This window comes from Crocodylus siamensis, chromosome 4, assembly GCF_052110815.1.
Source record: "Crocodylus siamensis isolate JL-2025a chromosome 4, ASM5211081v1, whole genome shotgun sequence".
NCBI lineage: Eukaryota > Metazoa > Chordata > Crocodylia > Crocodylidae > Crocodylus > Crocodylus siamensis.
The window spans coordinates 69,550,858-69,569,503 of NC_143398.1; the positions used below are offsets into that span (position 1 = coordinate 69,550,858).

General features: G+C 42.0%; 1 protein-coding gene across 1 annotated transcript; it reads left to right on the forward strand.

The window, feature by feature from the left end:
- The first annotated feature begins 2,260 nt into the window (after positions 1 to 2,260).
- Positions 2,261 to 17,954, forward strand: RAB21 (RAB21, member RAS oncogene family). Its single transcript, XM_090042542.1, has 7 exons — positions 2,261 to 2,606; positions 10,746 to 10,805; positions 11,045 to 11,152; positions 14,132 to 14,195; positions 15,414 to 15,468; positions 16,193 to 16,281; positions 17,247 to 17,954. The coding sequence occupies exons 1-7, from the start codon at positions 2,469 to 2,471 to the stop codon at positions 17,384 to 17,386; spliced, it is 654 nt and encodes a 217-aa protein (XP_089898668.1). The 5' UTR covers positions 2,261 to 2,468; the 3' UTR covers positions 17,387 to 17,954.
- The last annotated feature ends 692 nt before the right edge of the window (positions 17,955 to 18,646 follow it).

Here is an 18,646-nt window from a genome sequence, read left to right on the forward strand (position 1 = left end):
ATACCTGGCTGGATGCGTGCAGCTACACAAAAGCTAATGGAAGAGTCGCAGAAAAAGTTGAATGCACTGTTTGAAAATAGATGCAATGAATTTGCAGAGCAAATTAAGAAAATTTATACGGTAGATGTGTTCCCAGAGAACGGCACATAAATCAAATTTGTATAAAGCAAACCCAGTTTACAATGAAACAGATAGGGAAGCATTCCCAGGGCCCTGAGGGAGGCAGGGAATTAGGCTGGGGCCAGGGAAGGGGTGGGGAGCGGGGCGCAGCGCAGCCCAGTGGCTGCAAGTAGGTGGTGTCTGCCATTCCTGGGGCTGCAGCAGGGGCAGCACTAGGCTCTTCATGGTGCTAGGGGTGGGCCTAAGCCCCATTCACCCCATTTATTTCACACACCACAACCCCTGCTGCAGCAGCCCTGGGAGCAGGCGATGCCAGCTGCCTGCAGCCACTGGGCTCATGCCTTGAGCCCCCCACCGCAGTGCAGCCCAGTAGCTACAAGCAGGTGGCACCTGCCCACTCCCAGGGCTGCAGCAGGGTTAGGCAGCCACCTGCTGCTGGATGAGAGCAGGCTGGAGCTGGTGGCCACTTCAGGCCAGGGCTGGCAGCTGCACAAGGCTTTTCCCAGCGCTCGGCAGCGGTGAGTCCTGCAGCAGGATGAGAGCAGGCTGGGGACGACAGCTGCTGCAGGCTCAGGCCGGCGCTTGGCAGCAGCACGAGGAGAGCAGGTTGCAGGGAGCTACGGTGAATTTTGGGGTGGCAGCAGCCCCCCTCCCATCGCCGTGGCCCACCCTGAGTGCCAGGAAGAGCCTGGTGCCACTGCTGTCCCCAGTTTGCTTTCATCCTTCTGCAGGCAATTTCCTGTCCCCGCTGCAGCTCTGGGAGCGGCAGACACTTCCTCTTTGCAGCTGCTGGGCTGTGCTGCACTGGGGGGCACTGCCACTGGAACCCCCCACTTCCTTTTCCCGCTCCTCTCCCTTCCTTCCTCCCCTCTTCCCTGCTGCCTCCCCTTCCCTGCTGGCTGTTGTTGGGGAGAGGCAGCAGAGCAGCTCTCTTGCTCCCTCTGTCCATAATGCTCCGGGCCCTTGCAGCCCATCAGTGCATGCTCTCTTGGCGGCGCATGTGCAGTTGGCCCAGAGTGTTATAGACAAATGGACTAAGGAGTTTGTTATATTAGAATGTCAGGACTGGGCAAGCTCCTACTTACACTGGAAACCGGTATGAAGAATTACCAGAATTACCATTGTTTTTTCACACGTCTCTGTCCCCAGATGTAACCTACACCCTAATTTTGCAGGGTCCCAAGAGAAAGCATCTTACCCTGGAGTAGGGGTAAGGGCCCCACTACATGTTCACATTAAACCTGGGTAGAGACCAACTAGAGAGTTACACATTTTCAAGCACTACCTTTGTAACTGGTTGGCTTTTTCATAGCTGGAGAGTCATGTCTATGGTGTGATAATTACTTTGCAGATGCAGTTGGCCTAAATTTATTGTGGGATTAACCAGTTCATTGCATAATATATGTAACGTGTAGCTGGAGCCCAAGTAGTAAAGGTCTGATGGAGCTAGTGGCTGAATGCCAGGAGCTTAGGCCTGGAGGCCACCTGCTCAGGCTGGGGACTGCGTGGCAGGGCCCATCGCAGCACAGCCGTGCTGGGGCTGAGAGGGTCAAGAGGGCCCTATCCAACACCTTGGGTAATGTGGCCTGATTCAATGCATGGGCGCCAGTGCTGCATGGCTCAATATGGCAGACAGGCTACAGCTATCTGCCAGGTGCGTTCTCATGCTCTGGCTCGGGTGCCATGTACTGGGTTGAACCTGCATGCAAGGTTGGGAAAAAGTGTGGAGTGGGGCTCCACAGGAGTTGAGAAGTTTGTGATTGGGACAGAAGGGAGGGAGCAGTGGTAGCCTCAGTGGCTGTGGCTGGCAGAGCTGCATCAATTACTACTGCACCTCTCCTCCACGGGCAAATTTCCACACTTGTGGGGAGCCCTTTTTTTCGCATATACTGCATGCCGCCCGCAACGTTTGCGGCTGGCGGTAAGGTGCACGTATATGCGAGAAAATACGGTACCGGGATTACGCCGCCTGAGGCTGGGCGGGGCCCACAGCCTTCGCGCAGGCGCAGGGACACAAGGCAGGGCCGGACAGTGCCCCGCCCCCTCTGTTTCCCGTCAGGAGGTCCCCCGCGGCCCGAGCCCCGCCCCCCAGAACGTAGCGGCGGCCCCTCCCATTGGCTGCGGTAGGTCGCGTGACGCAGTGCCGCGTGACGTAGGAGGAAGAAGACGCCATTAGAGGCAGCGGGGCCTGTAGTGGCGGGAGGGTAGTATTTCGTGTTTCGCGTTCTCGGCGGTGTCTGAACCCCGCCCCGCCTTTCCCGGCCGCGCTCCTCGAGTCCCCGCCAGGGCCGGCGGCGGCGCCGCTGATGTGAGGCCGCGGCCCGGCGGCGGGCGGAGCTGGTGCGCGGATGGCGGCGGCGGCGCCTGGTGGCCGCAGCTTCTCGTTCAAGGTGGTGCTGCTCGGGGAGGGCTGCGTGGGCAAGACCTCGCTCGTGCTGCGCTACTGCGAGAACAAGTTCAACGACAAGCACATCACTACCCTGCAGGTGCGGCCCGGCGGGGAAGAGGCCCGGGGCGGGGGGTTTCCTTGGCGGGGCCGGCCTTGGGCATCTGAAGGCAGCGAGAGGCCCGCACGTGTTTCCGTGTGCTCGTACGTGCGCTGTGTTTGGCCTCCCCGCCCCGCGGTCAGGACGGGCAGTGCTCGGTGCTCGAGCCACGGAGTGATGAGGTTGGGCCCGGGCTGGCTGCGTTGTGGGAGGGGAGGTGGCTCAGACCCCATCCACCTGTGCAGGGCTTGGCAGCAGGGGAAGGGTTGCAGAATAACTTGTCACTGTTCCCTTGCCCAGTTTCCCAGCCCACAGGGAGCCCAGCCCAGCAGGCGTGATGTCCTGATGCAGGTTGAGTACCCCTGGTGTACAGCACATGCTTTTGTGGGCTGAGGTTTATTTCAGGAAAGTTTTGGTGGGGCATGGAATTGCATTCCCTCCACTACCTGTCCCATAGTGAGCTTTTGATCTTGCTCATACTCACATTTTGTGTATTGTATCTAATCTACCAGAGTCTGTAAAGTGCAAGTCTGTCCTGCCTTCTCATAGAAAAAGTCTTGGCTTCCACCTTGCAGGAAGGCAAACGTTTGTGCAGGTGGCCGAGTTCTGCCCTCAGCTGCTACTGGCATGGCAACCAGGATGTATATTGAGTTGGGAGCATGTGCTTTTTTTAGACCCAAGTTAAACAGACTCATTTGCAGCACCAATGTATAGTGAAGCTTAGTTCTTTCTGCCTGTGGGCAGGGCCCTCCTGGTTTCATGGTAAACTCACAGAGAAGTGGTGCACTCTCTTGTGTTCTGGGTAACATTCAGAGGTCTGAGCTACCTTCTCCTGTTTACGGTTTCATAACATCACACAGGAAATTCTAGCACTGCTTATATCATATAACGTAAGAAGTGAGGGCAGCTTTAGTAATGCACAATATTAGTTGTGAACAGGAATGGGAAGTGTATGGTCATCTAGCTCTTGATGGGCTGCAAGAGGTCTGAGCGACCATTGTAGGACTGCTACTGTAGCTTACTCCCATTCTGGTATGGGGTAATGACAAATCAGCCATGAGCCAGTCTTATTTATTCTCCAGGAGAAAAATCTTCCTGGGCTGGCTATATACAGCTAGATCTTTTTGAAGAAGTCTTCCATTCTTAACTGTGTGGGAGATAGAAAGCCATAAAAGTTCTTAATCAATGTCTTAATATTGTATGTTTGTACAGTACTTCATTAAGGTTTGAGATAAAGTAGATAAAGGAAGTTTTGTTTGGGGGGAGGTGGGAATAGAGAAGGCCTAAGTTTTTAGTTCAACTTCCGTTATTATTCATGCAGAACACTTCTCTAAAGTGTTTTTTTTTAAACTCGGGCTTAGAGCACCTCTATGCTGTTGGTCAGGTGGGTTAGGTTAGAGCCAAGCCTCCTGGCAAACTTTGGCTGGAACACGCTTTTTCTGAAGTGAAAGGTTGGGCAAAATGGATCAAATGCTGAAGAGCCTCTAGTTTTTCTTTCACTGTTGACCATGAATGGTAGAGAAGGCCTGAAACGGCATTAGGAAAGAAGTCTAGTGTCTTGACTAGATATGAATTATATGCCAGACAAAAGGCAAGGCAAGGTTAGGGGGAGTGGAGAGAAGCAATGAGTATATGGAGTGTGGACTAGGTGTACAGCTAACCTGGCTTTTGAGCCTAGTGCCCATCACCCAGAATAACTGTACAGCAGAGACATGTTCAGTCTGGCTTTGTTGCTGAACTACTTCAGTCTCTAGCATTTTGTGTTAGCCCCTTGAAGATTTGGAGTTTGTGGCTCATTCTTTGTTTAAAGAATGCTTCCTCTAAACTTCTGACAGTTATTTAAAGCTTTGTTGACAGTTGTCTATTCTTTTCTTCATTAGACAAGTAACTTTGTAGCTTATAGGGAGAGGTGTCTGCAATGGATGGAGATAAAACCAAACCCTGTCTTGTGAAGCTAAAAAACAAACAAACTTGCTTCCTGTGAATAACAGAGCTCTGTTGCCCAATATAAAGCCAAACAAGAATGTGAAACTGAAAGCCAAAAATTGCTTGTCATCTGACTTTTTTTTTTTTCCACCTGGTATAACCCTTTAACTAGAAGTCTTAAATTGAGGTATTACTCGGGGTTGAAAAGTGAATTTTACAGTACAGAATTACTGGTTATGGTATGGAGACTGAGTGCAGTGAAGCAAGCTACAACTCCCCTAAATTGTATTTATAAAGTAAAAGCAGAAAGAATAAATGAGCTCCCAAGATATCATGATTTGCTTCCTGTGAATAACATTTCTGAATGATGTTTTGTAGGAAGGGGCATGTCTTCTTTCTGTCTGAATTGACTGGCAATAAATCCTCAATGTACAGATGTGAAAGATGCTGCTTTGGAACTGTAAAACAGTACATTTTTTGGATAGCAAAAATTGTGGGAGTAGGCCACATGAAATATGACCCAATCTTCAGTAAATTCTGATACTTGGAAGGGAGAAGAACCAAAAAGAAACTTGTGTTTAGCTGTACAAGGTGTTTGTTTTTAAATCTTAAAGGTGCTATTGAATCTAGTCTATAAATAGTTCACATTTTAAAACTTTTTACAGGAAAGGGAATACATGACAGACGCAGTTAAAGCTGTTTTTACTACCGTATAGTCACACAGTGGCATGTGTCTTAAATAGTAATTTGGTGGTGTGCTTGATTTAAAATGGGCAATGAACACTCACTTTCTTCCCAATCTTATGATCAAGCAGCGAAATAGGTAGGATTGGATAATGATTGAATGGATTCTTAGCAATAAAAAACAGATTTAAGACAGGAGTTTAGTTTTGTATTATGGCTCTAATTCAGTGAGATATTATAGCTTGTTACCTTGCAGATGTCTAGCTCTTATTCTTTGGTGTCTGTAGTAGTTCAGCGTGATTTCTGAATGTATGGATTGATTCTATAATGAAATGTAGCCTTTGTGATAGTGGCAGAGTGCTTTTAACCAGTGGAAGGGAACTCTATTTATTTGTTTTCCATTGAATACCTTATTTGTTCCTCCCTGCTATTGCATTTATTTTCCAGCCTAACTGCTATAGAGGATCTGTGATTAGCTTTTTCATAAAACTGCTCTTATTCTTAAGCCTTTGTAAGTGTCACAACGGTTGGAGTATGGAAGAAGCTCTTGCCCTTTGAGTTCAATGCCCCTGCTTGATATGTACATAGAATATCACTTCTTAATATCTGACTTTCCACCCTTTTTTAAAAACATTTTGGTTGATTTAGGCTGAGGTGTTCATCAGAGATCAAAGGCTTGTAACAAGGAAAAAGACTAGGAGAAGTCATAAGACACCACAGAGTTCAATGAATCATTAGTAGTGATGGCATATTTCAAAGAGTTATTAGAGAGAGATTACTATCTTCTGCTGACCTCGTGTTTTGGAAGCCCAATTCAAAAAGTGCTAAACTCTGTACTGTAGAGGAAGTGGCTGCTTCTATTTAAAGCTCATGACTTGACTGAGATTCTACTAAAGCTCTGAAAGAGACAAAAACAAATACAGGTTTTATTTTTGTCCAAAGTTACCTTGCAGTAATTCTCTAGGGCTTGCTTGAAACTTTTTTTTTCTGTTTCCAAATACTGAGGTTTTGAAATGTTTGGTGCGGAACAGCTCTGACTTTGTTTTCGAAGCTCTGTCTGAAATGTGGAAGAAAGGAGCAAGTTGCTTGTCTTAAGTTAGCCAAAAGCCTGGTGGCCAAGGCACTAGCCTGTTATATACGAAGCCAAGTTTAAGTCCCTATTCCATGCCACTTGGGGAGACAGGGATGTTTTTTGTCATCAGGTGGTTGGCTATTTTGAAGACTGATTCCTTCTGTTACTCCTGTCCTGGACCCAAGGAACTGGCCCAGCTGAATTGTCAAAACAAGTTTCTACAAAAACATTTTCATTTTGACAGTGTCATTTTTTCTCATGGATAGCCATCTTGTTTTTTGTTTGTTTTTTTTGTTTGAGGAGCTCTTTCTCAGGATTGCAGGGCTAGAAGTGCTGTTATACAAAAACTAAGTGATGAGATTCTGAAATAAGTTAGCTTGACTTAAAAACAAGCTGTATGTTGGGCTCTTTTGTGAAGAACAGTATAATATTGTAATACAGTAGTGCACTTCAGCAAAAAAAGACTAGAAATCATAAAAGGTATGGGATCACTGAAAACTTTCTCCCTTTCCCCACTCCCTCAATCATCACACAACTTTAAGAATGAAGTTTGTTAATCAGGCGGAGGGTTATTCTGTGCAACTCCCTAGAGTTCAAGTTGCTTAAAGGAAAAGAAGCTTTATGTTGGACTGTAATTCTAATGTTTCCACTGGTTAGAGGCAGAATGCAAACAATGACTGACTTCCAAGTCGAGAAAAATGAATATTGTCTATCTTGGTTTTGAAATCTAAATCAGAACATAAAATGTGGAACTAGTCCAGTTCTTTGCAGATGTTACTAAATATCTACTTTTTAATGTATGGCAGATGTAGTTCACCTAGCTCCCATTCAGACTAGAAGGAAAATAGGTGGCTGGTGTCAGAAATAATTTACTTCAGGCCCTACCATTTCCTGTATCTATGCAAGAATTGTGCTTCTAAATGTTCAGACCACCTGTGGATTTACTTGTGGGGAAACTTGAATTCCACTGTTGTGATGCTATAATCTCTACAATGGGAGTAATCTCATGAAAGACAGATGGCTAGAGATGTTGGGGGAGGTACCAATGTGTAGATTTTTTTAAAACCAGGGTGGAGTGGGGGATGATACTTCCACCTGTTATAATCTTCAGACAATCTGTACAAATGGCCTGATCTTTTTACATAAACCACGTCTGAAGTCATGGTGTGGCCATGTATATGCTGATTTGCTCTAGTAATCAAGTTGAGGCAGGTTGGTTCCAAGGCCATGCTGACTCTTGGGGCGTCTTTGGTGTAGCAGTAACTTTCCTCCATTCTTCCTAGTCTCTTGCAATCTTTGTACAATAAATCAATTTTAATCCCATCCAGTTTCTTATGTTGGTGGTCCAGATGGTCAGGTTAGGGTTTACCCTGCCACTAGTACCATGTAGCCTAATGCAATCCATCTCATAGTTGGGTCATCAGCAACTAAACCATCACCCCCATTAGGTCTGTACAGAGAGCCAGCAGGACTAAAAACAGTACCTGTCACTGGGCAGATGAACTCACCATAGCCAACAGCCATCCACACCTGAAGAGGAGATGGGTACCACCAGGTTACTTCTGCCCAAAGAATTGCAAGTGATGCTCTAATATAATAATAATAGTTTTATTTGCAATGTTGTTGTCTTTAACCCTGCCCCACCTTCTCCCAGCACGGAAGGTGTAGAAACTACGTTTACTTGCCCAATTTTCAAAGTAGAAGTTCAGAGAAGAACGTGGGCTGCATCAGTTCTTGATTCCATTTCTCCAGTATATTCCAAAGGGAAGGGACACTAAAATCACTTAACATTTATTTATTTTTATATAATTTTATGTAATTAGTAGTCCTAATTAGCATACCTTTTTAACTTTCCTAATAAGAAAGTTTTGCCATAACAGGGTTTTATTTCTTGTCCCCAAATTTTTATTCTTATTAAACAACTAGCCCCCATAGAAATTGATAACAGTTTTGTAACGTGCCATTTTTCTAAGAAGTTTGTTACAGATCATTTTTTCTGTAAGCTCTAAATGAACGGAACTTCCTATTGAGAAACTACCAGAAAGGGCAGGGAACACAGAGGTATCAAATATCCTGTTTTTCCCCCTCTAGGCTCATCCATGTATATTGTGAAAAGCAAGTTTAAAATATAGTTGGTTAATTTTCTTCCCCTCTGTCTGTCTTCCTAATTCATAGCTATAGAATTTAGGACAAAGTGGCACCTTGTATACTAATTCAGAGAGGCATAAGCTTTTCTAATAATTTAGATGTGCCAGATACTTTGAACACACCTGCATGGAGCAGGGGTTCCAAATAGAAAACAGTAATTCAAATACAAAGATTTTGAGAAATGAGCCATTTTCTAGGAGTTTAAGGAAGAAGAATAGATGCTTGTTCTGCTACCAGTGACATTCTTCTATGCAAGGCTGCTCTTCTTGCTGTACTTGACCTATGTGGCCAAGTAGTATATGTCAGCCTCTTCTGGTTTATCTTTCATTTTTACTGCCTGCTACATAAAAGCTTGCTTTGCTTAAAACAATATATAAGCTGTTCACAAGTACCTTGCATGCTTAGTAGCCTTAAGGTTGTGGTGTGTTCTTATCATAAACTAAAATCTCTTGCACAGTCTCAAAAAAACAGCTTTAAATCTTCCAATTAAATCACAGTCTCTCAATTGTATCTCTAAAAAATTCCTTGCCTGCAGATTGTGCTAGGTGCCCTGCACCTTGATATGCAAGCAGACTTACAGATTTGCTTTCTATCGGGTTACTAGTGCTGTTCAGTGTATACATTATAACACTAAAATTGACATCATTTGCATATAACACATTCTGAATTTAAGATGAAAAGCACCTGAAAAGAGTCAAAATGAGTTAATTTTGTAGTGAAGTAAATAAAAGTGGATCTTGAAATAAGAATGACAAATCGGTTTTAAAACTTATTAAAATTGATGGGACCTAGAGCACATGTAAAAGTGCCTGTGCCAGTTGCAGGCACTGCTAGGCTAGCCCTGCCTGCTGCAACAGGCTGTGTGGAGCCCTCCAGTCCAGCATCCAGGGGCCCTGAGCCTGTGGGCAAGTGGGACTCCAGGGCCCTGGCCAGAAGGCATACTTATCAGAAAACATTATCGGCTACAACAGCTCAAAGTCGGTAGACAGCAATGTCACTTTCCTCTTCTATCAGTGCTGATCCGTTAGGCAACTGTTTATATCAGTGCACCTCTATGTTTAGACAAATGTGTTCTACTCTTAGAGTCCAAAATGGATCACTTGGACTTGGATCACGCACTTTTAGAAATGCGTATATTTTGACAGATTGAGTTTTAGGGAAGCATCAGATTAGACAGGTTTACAGTTTGAAGGAGGGACGTATGTGCATGTGTCTTGACTCTTTTCATGGCTGACGACCATGGGTTGCAGAACACATGGGTTCCCCTGCTGTATGGTCTCTGCTACCCTTACCCCCACTTTTGCTGCACTCCCATGCCTCCCCATGGTCTTTCTCACTCCCTCAGCCACGCAAGCCACCTGGAGGTCCTGCTCCTGTGTGGACTTGCCTTCTTCAAGGAGCCACCTGGATCCCAGAGTTGGAGGCTCCCACAGACTTGCTGCCCTGACCCCAGGGGGAGTGGAAGTCTAGGGGTTCTGAGGGCAGCAGCAGCCAGAGCCATAAAGAAAGCAATGACCAACAGGGTATCTTGAGGCTGCAGTTTAATCCTGCATAGGCTGCATGTGGCCTGCAGGCCACTAGTTGGATAGCCCTGGAATGGTCAGTAGAGAAGAGGCTTAAAGAATGGCAACTTCTAGACACCATGTTTAAGGCTAATCTAGTGGATACATGAAAGTAAGTGTACTGTCTTCTATTTAATCTAGAATAGTCAGACTTTATCCAGGGATAAAGTAAGTGATGCCTTCAGATAACATAGTAGCAGCAAAACAAGTAATTTGGAAACTACTGCATGAGGCTAGCTCTCATTCAGGTTGGACTACAGCAAAATACTTCCCTGGCTGACAGTCTGATAGGGATATTTAAGAAGACAGATGAAATGTTGTTCTGGCAAAACTGGTACCATTTGGCCAGTCAGAATGGTTGGAGCCAAAAATTGTTTAAGAAAGCAGCTAGCCAAGCAAAACCAGATAATTCTCAACCTGTTTTTGGGATCCTCGGTTCTCCGACTTCTACAGAACTGGCTAATTAATCCTTTTGATAAATTACTTGTTCTGTCTATATTACCTGATCTGTCTTCTGATCTTAGGTGGTGATGGTGGTTATTTTCTGTCTGGATTGGTTAATCATGTTTTCTTTCCTACCAGCATGCTAAGAATTTTTCTTTTAAAAAAAAAAAAAAAAAAAAAGTGCTAGCTCCTTTCTGGGGTTAGGGTATTCATATAAATAGCTGGCTACTCTTAAAGCTATTAGTCATGCTAATAAAGTCACTGCAGTTCATTTGCAATGTTTAATATTTCTTTGTTTTTTAGGCATCCTTTCTTACAAAGAAGCTAAACATTGGTGGAAAAAGAGTAAACCTTGCAATATGGGTATGTTAACTTTCATTATCTTATTTCAGTTGACTTGTGGGGGGGGACTGAAGTTTTAAGAATGCTTAAATGGAGTTTAAGTGAACAAAGCAAATCTTTTGCTTAATACTTTTAAGCATAGAAACTTGAGTAATGAAGACTGAATTCTAGCGAAGTTCTATTTCTAACTTTGTTCTAGAATGCTTTCTTCGGAGTTTTGTCTTAATGAATGTTAATGTAAATGTGTTCTATCAATGTAGGATACAGCAGGCCAAGAGAGATTTCATGCATTGGGTCCAATTTACTACAGAGATTCTAACGGAGCTATTTTAGTATATGACATAACAGATGAAGACTCTTTTCAGAAGGTACTGTGGTACTACTTCCTCTCCACAAAAAGTAAAAACAGTCAGACCTACCTGCAGTCTGCCTATGCAACACTGAAACTTGCATTTCAACAGTAACAAAGCATGTGCTTTGTGATATATAGATAACAGTTAATGAACACTCTTAACTGACTCTGCTTATTTATTAGACAACTTTTAAAAGTCTGTATTTAAAACAAAAATAAAAATTTAAAGCAATAATTTTTAGTTGAAGCTGGAACTCTTTTTCTATTTGCTCTTGACTCCTCCTCCTTTTAATTGGAAATAATTTTAAGTTCTACTTGGTAAGGTTGTTTGTGGGCCTTTTGGTTTTAAATTCTGACTTGCGTATGCATCAGGTGCTTGCACTAGGATTGTAAATATTCTGTTACCTTAGAGTTGCAAAGTTACTGGCCTTAGTTTGAAATATCTTCCTAATAATCCAGCCTAAAAATGTCCCTTATTGCAGTTCAAGACTGCTAATTCTTATGCTGTCTCCAGTAGTCACAGAGGTGACCTCCATCCTCCTTGTTAATGGCTTCATATATTTGAAGATAGTCTACTTAAATTCCTTGTCTCTTCTCCAGATTTGAATGATTCCAGGTCTTCCAGCCTTACTTTTATAAGTCATGCTTGCTAGACTTCAAATCTTTGTTGTCTTCCTCTAACCTTGTTATGTATTTTTCCATGTCTTTAAGCATGGGTCCCAAAACTGGACATAGCCCTCACTGGTGAAGCCTCACCAGTGCTGAGTAGAGGGAATAGAATCACTTTTTTTCTTAACCTGCAAATAGCAGTCCTGTAAATACAATCTACTGCTTATTTAGTGGATTGGAGAGGGTGAAAAGTGTGTGTAAATATAACTTTGACAAAAGGAACACTGATCAGCTTGTGGCATGCTAACCTCCAGGTCTTACTGCAAGACCTGTAGTTGAGCCAGTTGTTCCCTAGTTCACATGTGTGCATTTCTTTTTTTTCTTCCTAATTACAGAATTTCACACTTGAAGTTTATCCAGTTAGTTTTGGACGACTTATCCAATATATCGAAGTTACTTTGTATCCTAATCCTACCCTCCAAAATGTCTAAACTCCAATAAATTTACCAAGTGTCCACTGAGTTCCATCCGGCAAATAGTTCTTCATTCAGTGCCTGAATCTGGATAGACCCTGGAAAACTTTACTTAATACTTCTTTCCACCTTGTCATCAATGGCTTGATATCTAATCATTGAACACAGTGATACTAATTATGGATGCACCATATTATAACTTTTTTCTCTAAATCTTCCATTGCTACTAACTTTATGTTTAAGAACACCATGCCCCTGGATTACTTCTGTACAAAAATAATTGTTGCAAGAGGTGCGGTATCAGTCTGTTCCAGAATGTTGCCATATATCTTTGCTTATTAGCTTCATACTTGGTGGGTTTCTGTAGATATTCTTGCTACCTGCTCTTGCGCTGTGAAGCATTTGATGTTGTTTTGTTAGAAGACAGACTAATGTGTAGCATATAAAACTTGACATACTTGATGGTTTAATTTGGATGCATTGCAGTTATTGCCTTTCCTCATCAGCTTCTATTTTTAGAAATTAAGTCTAGACAGTGATCATGTCTCAAAGCATATGAACAGAATTCTCTGCTTCATCCCTAGCCACCTGGTAAAACAGCAGGGTTTTTTTCCTCATTCTTTTCCCTTCCCAGACTTATCTTTTTCTTTGGAATTGAATTGACCCTGTCACTACTTTTTTCTTTTTTTTTTGGTTTTTTTTCCAGCTAAAATGGTCTTTGGATTTAAATAAAGGCAGTAGCTGTTTTGGGCCAACTCTCTTAAATGAATGCTCTAAAAATCTGTAACAGTATAAGAATTGTACTTTACATAGCATTCTTACAGTACTAATTAATGACTACAATCACAAAGTAGTTGGTTGTATTCTGATCAAATGCTTATGTGCAACTGGGCTAGAAGGGGCCATTTTAGGTGTCCCGTGCTGGCTGGCTCCCCCAGGTTAGTTCACACTAGCAAAGAACTTCTCTTCCTCCACTTTCTTCCTACCCCGGTAGACTTATTTAGTCTTCTGAGTCGAAACTAATCGGACCCAGCTCAGCTTCCACACATCTATCTTACTGCCAGTACACAAGTTTCTTGCTTGCTTTGTTTACTCCTAGCTGGCTTCCTCATCAACCTCCAGGAGCTAAACTCTAGGACTTGCAACCACTGCCATTAATCTTACTATCATCTCCACCCTTTCTCCAGTATTATATCTATGACGCCACACTTCACCCTGCCATTATGGAGCATATTGCCTACCTGTCTCTTTCTCTGCATAAACTTCAGTTTCCTGAAAGATTGTCAGGCTTATACCTCATGTGCTGAAACATCCCATTATTTATTGTATAATTACAGTGCATTCTCAGTTCCTACATCTGTCTTATTGTTATGTTTAAATTGTAAACTCTTTAGATCGGGGACTTATTCTTAATTGCTGATGGATCATAAAGGTAAAAGTAAAGATTAATACAGAAACTCTATTTGGCCTACCACCTGATGTAAATGTAGGAGGAATAACAATGCATTTAAGAGCAAGGAAGCCCACAAGGTTACTTTTTCTTTTAACAGTTCATTTAACAGCATGTAACAGCAGTCTCAGGGTTTTGGGTCTCTTACCTTTCCAACTCCATTTCATTTTCAATTCTGTGTAGTCTGCTGCAGTGAATTGTCACCAAGGCTTGGTGTATCAGTCCTAGTGCCAATGTTCAATTGTGCAAATGAATCGCACTAAGCAGTAGCTGGTAAATGCATCAGTGCTCTTGCTTGTGTTCAACTTCTAAAGCAAATGTGACTTCTGTATTTGTTGCCATGGATATAGGTTTATCAGCTTTAAGTTGGGTAGGGGGGGAATACCCGAGTGCTGTAAAGTAGTAATACATGTATATAAAAGTAGATTAAACTTTAACTGCTGATACTTTACTTTATATGCAGGTGAAAAACTGGGTCAAGGAATTAAGAAAAATGTTGGGAAATGAGATCTGTTTATGTATAGTTGGTAAGTCTGTCCTTTCCTTTATGCAATTCTGAGTGTATCCTGTCTTGTGACTAAGATGTTTTGCTTTATAGTGGAATGGTTAAAATATTTTTGTCTCGGTCTGCTCTTAAATTACTTCTGCCTCTAGCAGGTTCACTAAAATGTGCATGAGTATTTGTCAAAGTTGCCTTGCTCTTTGTCTTTGTGACAGGAAAAGCAAAGTGTTATCCTCTCCACTAAACAAGAAGACAATTACAAGTAGTCTTGTTTTGCTTTTTCCCTGACAGTAGAATAAGGGGAGCAGGGGGGAGCTTTAAACAATAAATTCCACAAATACTTACTGCGTGTTACTGTGATTCCCTGTACTGTTTCTGACTTATTTGTCCTTTCCAAGAAAATGTTGAGTGCATGCTCATCTTCCTTTCATTAGTCTAAAATATTTCTAATTCCAAATGTTTAGGCACTTTTTAAATGAGCTTAGGCACTTGAATTGACTACTTTAAACATTAAAATGTGCATGTCTGCTGTACTAAAATACCAGTTCTAAAATAAGTAAGATGATCCCAGTCCCTTAAGGGACTGAGTCTAAAGGGTTTTTAATGTATTCTTTCCCCTCCTCCCCCATTTAAACATTGTTCCTATAATACCAATCTGATTTTTTTTTTTTTTTAATACCAGGCTGCTAAATCATAAAATGGAAAATGTGAGAAGGCATGAATAGAAGCTATATGTTAATGATGCATCTGCTTTAGCAGGCATGTTAGAAGATCACAGACAAATAACATTTAATGTGAAAATAATCTTCGGTGCATGTATAAAGCATCTGGAAGGAAAAAGATTAATAACACTTTGTCCCACTTCTTGGCTTAATAGGGTGGTGATTAGGGCACTTTCCCAGGAAATGGAAGACCAAGTTCTAGGCTTTCTAGAGCTTGGAACTACATCTTACATGTCACGATGTCCATACTGTGGTGGTTTTTTAGGAGGGCTGAGGACATCCTCTGTCTTGACTATTTACCCAGTGACCCCACTTCAGTAAAATTCATTGGGTCATAAGAGCAAATAGGAAGAAGTGTGACTGGAGTTAGATTGGCCTCTGCTGTGAAGGGGTGGCCTTCTTCTGGCTTCTGCCCTCTAGTTCTGTTTATACTCTTTTAACTCACTGGCTTTTCAGCTGTTTCACTTCGTTCTACTTGATCTACAAAGGCTTTTTAACATTGGTGTTTCTCTCTCCAACAGGTAATAAGATAGACTTGGAAAAAGAGAGGCATGTTTCAGTTCAAGAGGCAGAAACGTAAGTGTGTCTGGCCCAGGGTGCAGGGCAGGATTCTTCACACATTTCTTTTGCCAGTTAAACCCTTTTAATTTCTAACTAGACTGTTACTGCAAGAGTGACAATAGTCTTGCAAAACCAAAGGACCAGTATTGGCAGTGCTGTTAAATAATTGGAGCTAACTAGCAAACACTACTAGTTCTGCCACTGTTACTAGTATTGTTAACATTGGAGCCAACATGGAGAAATCTATCTTTGGAGGATTAATGAAGTCTAAATATCTAAATTGGTAGTTTTCCTCCTTTTTTAATTTTTAAATGCAGTTTAAAAGTAGAGGCAACCCCTACTTAGCATTCTTAATTGGTTCCTGAAAAATCAAGCATTAAGTGAAACTGAAAGTATTTGACAACCCAAGATGGCAACTGCAAGCATTACGAAACTTGCTGAGTGCTAAATAAAATCGGGTATCAATTTCAAATGAACGTTATAGTGAAACAGCATTAAACAGGGGTTGCCTGTATTATTTAAAATTGGCTTCTAATAGGCATGAAGTTTCAAACTTTAAATAGCAGAGCTTTTAACTAAACATGGGTACATATGAGTTGCCTTTAAATATGAAGGATGTCGTGTGCATTTTTCCCTTTTCCCCCCAACCCCCCCCACTACTTCTAAAGTACAAAACTGTTCTGAATTTTAATGCTCTGAACTTTGCCTCAAGCATTTTCTGTATCTTCATTATGTACAGATATGCAGAATCGGTGGGAGCAAAACACTATCATACTTCAGCCAAACAGAATAAAGGCATCGAAGAACTCTTCCTTGACCTTTGTAAAAGTAAGTATTTTGGTTTTTTTAATGTTACAGGTAATGGCTCATGGTCATGGCAGACTTTGAGACCTGAAGTCCTAGAACATATAATTGTGTAGTAAATCTGAACCAGTTCCCTGAATTAAACTGTAAAGCAAACGAGGAAAATTGGTTTCTTTTGAGGGGGGGTTGTTGTTGGCTGGTTTTGTTTTGTTTTGTTTCCTTGTGCAAGCTACTTGGACTGAATTTGTATTTATAATAATTAACAACTAGCATGCTAATTTGCAATTTTAGTGTCTTTTGAAGTATTTCACTCCCCCTGAGTACTGCCTTGTATATTTGGCTCTTCTTCTCAAACTGAAGACTTGAGCTGTAGCTTTTCCTATGATCCTTTTTTACCATTTTTAGTCCTTTCCAACACTGTTCTAGAGAACTTGCCTCTGGAATTCTGACTTCAGATTTATCTCCTCCTTTCTCAAACTCAGAAGCTTGTTGCATGGCATCCCAAGTCTTATGACCATTCAGGAATAAGTTTGGGATCCAAGTGCCTCTGTGGATGCAGCAGTTAACTATTTGAACAAATGCCCCTTCTTCTTGAGGGCCTAAGAGGCTAATCTGTGAAGACTGTCTTGGATTTCAAAAAAGACAACAAGCAGGAACTCCCTGTTCCTCTTGCAAATGAAGACTTGAGTTCAGTAGTTACCCATAACAAGTCTGCTCAGTCCTAAATCCAAACTAAACTCAACTTTAGGCACCTATAGCTTTTGGATATTCCAGACTTATGGGACCTAAACTATGGAATAAAACTAAAGACTAAAAATGATTACATCTCTAGCTTTCAAAGGCAAACAACTATTTTCTTGCTAAATTATTAGTTACCAGGTTGATTGTGTGCATGGAGCTTAAGTAATTGAAAAGTGAAGAAGTACTAAATGAAAAATGTCTCTTAAATTGCAGTGGAATGCCATCCTAATAAAGTGCTTCTTTTCCAGGAATGATAGAAACTGCTCAAGTGGATGAAAGAGCGAGAGGCAACGGTTCCAGTCAGTCAGGAACTGCAAGGCGGGGTGTACAGATCATTGATGATGAGCCACAAGTACAGAGCAGTGGAGGGTGCTGTTCTTCTGGATAACTGTAAAACTGTGGATCGCTATCCTCTGCAACCTGAAGACTGCCATATTCTAAGTCACACATTCTTTACCAATGGAGTAATAGAATTAACAGTATTTAAAAAATAATCACACTTGTAACACTGCAGAGACCTTAAGTGCTAAACTAGTGGAGTCTGTGACCAGAGAATTGGCGTTTTCTACAGTGGTTAACAAAGCAATTACCAATGGCCTTTTTACATATTTTTCTTTAATGAGGAATAATATGCATGTAGAAAAGACCTACTTAAAGGCTTCATTTATATTCTTTTAAATCAGATCATTATTATTTAATAACTTATATACATTGTTGGAATGGTAATACATTTTTGCAGCCCTTTGTATTTTGTGGTAGACTGAATTGTATCACTTCTGGATGGCACACTGATTGGGTGGTTTTTTTTCTTAGCAGATACCTGAAGTAATATTTTTGCAGGGCTTGCACAAGCCCAAACTGTCAACTACTTTGATATACTCTATATTCACCGTGTATGCCAAGCTGATAAAATACATTGTAAATGACATTAAATATTTTATCTGCTTTTAAAAGTGCAGGTGCAGAAATATGTACATCAGTCTTGTCAGTGATTTGTGAAGTGAATCGGTCAGTGAAAAGATGCAAGCTTTTCATTTGTACTTTGTCAAACTGCTCTGTCTTCATTCCCTCCCCTTGCAAAAATCCTAACAGCTCTTTAGGAGTTCTGAGTATGTACAGAACTCAATCTCTTAAGCCTTTTCCTGGCAAGTAGCAGTGTTCAAAGCACCTACTTCTGGCAGAGAAGGAATGCTTCCTTTTAAACTGCTTGTAATCCAGAGGTGTCTGAGTCCCAACTGAACAATGGAGCATACTGACATCTCAGCTCTGCAAATGCTTCGGTTCCTAATCTGCTCAGGAGACTTAACCTTTTGTCCATTAGGTAGCCACTAAGGCAGTCCCACTTTGGGGGAGTTCTGACAGTTTTGAATCCTTGCCTCTTGAGACGGCATTTACACTTTTGGTTAATAAGCATTAGTTCTCTTATGGCAAAGCTTGAGTGAACCAATTTAACTTTTCTTAAATTTTTCTTTTGTTGGTTGACTGTAGGTAAAGGATACGGAACTTACAAGGTGCAGTGTAACTGTAGGGACACTAGAAAACTAAACTGTTCCTGCTTTGGGGTTTGTATTTGGGTTCTCTCCCCACCCCTACCCCCACTGTAGGTACTTACTGAAACCCACATCTAAGGATTGGAGAGGTGGGATTT